This window comes from Vidua chalybeata, chromosome 10, assembly GCF_026979565.1.
Source record: "Vidua chalybeata isolate OUT-0048 chromosome 10, bVidCha1 merged haplotype, whole genome shotgun sequence".
In the NCBI taxonomy this organism is placed as follows: domain Eukaryota; kingdom Metazoa; phylum Chordata; class Aves; order Passeriformes; family Viduidae; genus Vidua; species Vidua chalybeata.
The window spans coordinates 389,240-394,416 of record NC_071539.1 but is presented as its reverse complement, the minus strand read 5'-3'; the positions used below and the strand labels follow the sequence as shown (position 1 = coordinate 394,416).

Genomic DNA, 5,177 nt, shown 5'->3' with positions numbered 1-5,177 from the left:
TTCTAAACAATTTAATGCCTATCCCCAGTTCCAAGCACAGAAAGACCCACCTGTGGGTTCTTGGCTGTAGAAAGCCCAACAGAGAAAGAATGAGTCCTTAACACACCATGTGCAGAGAGAGGGTCCTGCTGAGACAGCTTGGAGGGAGAAAGTGAAGAGGGACACAGTAAAAGGGAAGAGATTTTAAATACAGAGTGTTACTTTTTAAATAAAAATGCCATTTGCTATTAGTGCCTTTCCAGAAGATGCTTCTGATTTCAGCAGTATCACCCCAAGCTCTACCCACATAACCTCCCAGCTCTAACACACCTGTTCATGTGGTAGTTTAACACCTACTCTCCAAACCATCTTTTTCTTTTAAAGCCCCAGCCAAACAAAAGCAAATGCCTTGATGACAAAGACAGGACAATGGCCAGGACGAGGCTCAGCGCAGGCTTTGGGGGTGCACAGGGTAACACACCCACCCCGTGCTCCTCTCATCCATGCAGAACACACCTAAGCTGATCAGCCTTTACACCATCTGCAAGAGCTACAGAAAACAACACACCAAAGGAGACCATTTTACATATTTCAGAAAAAATGTCAATTTTTAGCTATTGCAAGGTTGCATTCAGGCTCCAACCCACTCCACAGAGACATCAGCTACTGACTCAGAATGGGGATAAAAGGAAAGCCTTTCTTTTCTAAAAGACAAGGTGGGTTTTTTCCCAGCTCCAAGGCACATATTTTCCAGTTGCCCAGGGTTTCACTTGCCAAATACAGCAGCATTATATTTATAGCTATATTTGTTCTGCCCTCCCCACAGAGGATAATCCACCCCCACAAACATTCTGGCAAAGAAAAGCAGACAGCAGATGTGATTTCTTCTTGGAGATTCTTTAAAATGTAAATCTGACTGACTTGAGAAGCCAGCTCAAGCTCCCACATGACAAACTAACACAGACACACTGCTGTGTGCTGGGCTGCTGGAATTTTAAAGCAAATTCTGCCAGCTGCACATGCGAGTTCCTTGCAAGGGAGCACTGGGATATATTGCCACACACTGGGTGTCTCCACACTTGACTAAAAGGAGTTTTCACAGAATACTTTGACCAGGAATATTCATATCCCTCATGTTTCATGGTAAATCAATGTTTAAAATTCACATTTAATGTTTAAAAAACACATCTCATTAACCCTGAGTCACCAGATTGCTGTGGGTCAGTCCCAGCTCGCAGTACGTGGGCTCACGCCTGCAGGAAAGGGGCAGCCCTGGGCTGGAAGGCAACGGGTTAAAGTCAAACAGGGAAGCAAATGCATCCTCTGTTCAAAGCAGCAACATGCCTTGGAACATCACCAGAAAGTGAGATGATGAAAACTCAGAGGCGAGGGAATGTGGTTGTTTCTGAGAGGCACAGCGAGTTCGTTTGGAAGTGAGGGCAGAAAACTCTGAGCAATTAGCAGAAAGCCCAGCACCACCCTGTCCTACTGAGACACTCTTTTCTCTGCTTCTAGGAATGAAGGCATTGCAAGATGGTCAACTCCAGCACCAACTCCTCAGGAAACAACTGCAGCCACAGCACGGTGATCACCACAACAGTCATCCCGCTGCTCTACTGCTTCATCTTCCTCGCAGGGCTCTCGCTCAACGCCCTGGCAGCCTGGGTCTTCCTCTACGTTTCCAGCACAAAGAGTTTTATTGTCTATCTCAAGAACATCGCTGTGGCCGACCTCCTCATGAGCCTGACGTTTCCTTTCAAAATCCTGGCAGACTCGGGAATTGCGCCTGCAGAGCTCAGCCTGTTCGTGTGCCGGTACTCGGCGGTTGTGTTCTACATGAACATGTACATCGGCATCGCCTTCTTCGGCCTCATAGGCTTCGACAGGTACTACAAAATCGTGAAGCCTTTGTTCACCTCCTTTGTTCACACAGTTAACTACAGCAAGGCGGTCTCTGTAATCATATGGATGCTATTAATGATTATGTCGTTTCCAAATATGATTTTAACTAATGAAATCACTAAAGACAACTACTCCAGAAAATGTATAGGTCTTAAAAGCGAGCTTGGCAGACAGTGGCACAAAGCAACAACTTATATTTGCACAGGGATTTTCTGGATTGTTTTTTTTCTGCTAATCGTATTTTACACTTCTATTTCCAAAAAAATATACAGCTCTTACAAAAAATTCCGGAGGAGCTCAGACATGGCCAAGAGAAAAACCAGCCGGAACATATTCACCATCATGTTTGTGTTTGTCATTTGCTTTGTGCCTTACCACCTCTGCAGGACCCCTTACACCTTGAGCCAGACCAGCTCCCACTTCACCTGCCAGTCCCAAAAATCGCTGTACTACGCCAAGGAGTTCACTCTGGTGCTGTCTGCAGCAAATGTCTGCCTTGACCCCATTATTTATTTTTTCCTCTGCCTCCCCTTTAGAGAAAAGCTGTATCAAAAACTGCACCTCAAGCTGAAAACTTCCAGTGAGGTGGAAATTTCTAAATCCAGAAGATCAAATACGCTTCGGGAAAGTATAAACATAGTGTAGGTTTGTGTCTCTACAATAATGCACATTTCAGGAAGTTATCCATGAACACAAATGTCCCGAAGACACAGAGCACGTGACAAGCAGCAACAAGCAGGAGAGGGGTTCAGCATAACATCAGGTGCTCCTTCTCTGCCTAAGCCCACTATTGCTTGTGCCAATATATTCAATATATTCACTGTTCCAGCTAATGCCCCGATTGCATTAGGGTGTGACACGACCCGTCTGGATCTCAAAAACAGAGAGGATACCTGGAACAGCACATTCTGGAGCTCCAGGCCGTGGGTCTCTGAAAGGACCATCCACCAGACCCAAAACCACACCAGTCTGCTTCTCTGGGCTCCCATGGACACAAACATGTCCACACCAAACTGTAGCAACTCCCTCACTGCTGGTGCAGAAAGAGGCAAGAACATCACGGGGCCGTCTGGGAACATACAAGTACAGCTGTGTAAAAACTCTGGTACATTTAAATCCAGAAAGAATGGTTTGCTGGTTCTCCCGTGATTTTTACACAGCAGTAAAGCATTTCTGTCTGTACCAAGAAAACAACTGAAAGCCACCGACCTGCTCTATACAAATATAATCTCTTTTATAACTTTATTTTTCAGAGCAGCTTTTTTTAAAATTGATTTTATTATTGTACAGGAAAAATATACCAGGGCCTAAAGTATCTGCTAAAGCGTTCAGAGAGTGGCTCTGGAGCTGAATGTCTTCATTTTACTTAAGAAGCTATAGGAACAGAAATAACAAGTCCTTCACCTTTCTGCCACTGCATTTTGTTTTAGTCCAAACAGATCTAAGGGTGAAAAATTTTTAAACATTTGCTCCTTGCACCTTCTCTGAGGCTGTGGGTAACGTCTCTTGATCCAAGACCACTGGTCAGCAGCAGCAGGATTCTACCACACCACAGGACTGTACTCCAGCTAAAGGTCTGGACACCTCCACTGGGTTCAACACAGCCTTTGGAGCAAATCCTGCTCCATTTCCCACCAGGTGCAGAGTAGTTCCAGCCCAGTCCCAGTGGGCACCAGTACCCCACGCCTCGAGCAGCCTGGGGGTCCCTCAGACTGTGGAAGCTGGGGGTCGCAGCCTGAACCTGCCCACGGGGACTACAGGAGAAGGCTGTGTGCTGGTTGTGTTTGTTAAAGAAATTGCATAAAAGATATTTATACGGTTCTTTCAGAGCTCCCTGACTCTGTCAAACTGAGGCTCTGCAGGCTCTGCCCTCCAAGCAAGGGAACCAGCCTGCTGGGGAAGGGAATCCTGTGCTCTGTGGGAGATTTTTTGTCATTTATGGCAAAAACATTCAGTTCCCTACATGGCAGGGCTTGGTACTTGCCTACATAAATTTACATAATTGCAGCTGTGAAGGATCACTGGCATAGATAGATGGAAGTACTTCCACAATATAAATTTGAATAACTTTTTAATTGTTTTGCAAGCTTTGAAAAAATTATTTATATTGTGGAATTTGTTTCACACCTCACCAGATTACTGATATTAGAATGACAAGAATCTACATGCAGGCACCAGGGAAATAGATGCTGATCAAAACCTGTGTTCAAAAGGGATGCCACATTTCCAGCTTTTTATTTATGTTGAAAAAATCCTCCTCCAAGAGCTTCCCTAGTCAGGAAACCGTTCCATGCCCCTGATCCTGCTGCAGTCCCACCCTGTGAGTGACAAGTGCCAAGGAGCACCAGGGTCAAACCAAGCCTCTGATCCATCTCCTCACCTTCCTCCTTTGCTGGATGAACTGAGGCCAATTTTTTTTCAGCCCTGGGTAAGTTAATCCTTTCACATCTTTCCCAGCACATCAGGCCTCAGATAGCCCAGCCAGCTCCTCACACACTCAGGGAACTACTCACATTCCAAGATCTGCTCTCTTCCCAAAACTCTTCTGCAGGAAGGGCAGACCATTACGCAGTAAAGGTTTACCTAACCATCACTTTGTCTTTTTAGACCTGGAAAAGTTCCCTGATCTGTAAACTGATTCTACAGAAAAGGGGAGACTGGCTGACAGAGACACACAGACAGAAACAACTGCCAGTGCTGCAGTTTGGGCTTAAAAAAGCCCTACAAGTATAGGGAGATCAGCTTTGCATGAGCAGAACACCACAAAATGAGTTGATGTTTGCTCACAGCTGGACACAGGATCATTCCTGATTATTAAGCTTTGCAAACATTTTGACAAATACTGTCTGAACTTTCAGTTTATAACTAAACCTAGAACCAGACATTCTTCATCTGCTCCTCCACAAAGCTCTGGTGCAGGGTTTGTAAATTCCTGTGAATTCTCAATTACAACCAAGGGCCACCAGTTGGAGTTTCAGTATTGCTGTCACTACTTCACCCCCAGCATGGTGTCAGACCTTTTCTCATGGTTTCCCAAACCAAACAGACAAAAAATAAAGATTTCTCCAGCTCCCTGATGTGTCATTTTTATTTTTAATAGTGCTCGGAAAATATCCAAAGATTTAGAATGCTCATTACAATGTTCATTGCAAAGATTTAGAATGTTCGTTGCAATCAGCAGAACCTCTAGATGTCTTCAGATCTGCCAACTAAGGTGTAACTCTAAAACAAACACCATGAGATTCCCAGAACCTAGAACTTCATGCCGGAGTATTAGAACAGATGAGGAACAACTA

At 44.8% G+C, this 5,177-nt stretch overlaps 1 protein-coding gene across 1 annotated transcript; it reads left to right on the top strand.

The window, feature by feature from the left end:
• Nucleotides 1-1,512: 1,512 nt before the first annotated feature.
• P2RY14 (purinergic receptor P2Y14) lies at nt 1,513-4,941 on the top strand. Its single transcript, XM_053951841.1, has one exon. It carries the CDS (start codon nt 1,513-1,515, stop codon nt 2,524-2,526), a length of 1,014 nt encoding a protein of 337 aa, XP_053807816.1. The 3' UTR covers nt 2,527-4,941.
• The last annotated feature ends 236 nt before the right edge of the window (nt 4,942-5,177 follow it).

Bases quoted from the DNA above. Each gene is read 5' to 3' on its own strand.
- P2RY14 (XM_053951841.1), top strand. From the start codon at position 1,513: ATGGTCAACTCCAGCACCAACTCCTCAGGAAACAACTGCAGCCACAGC.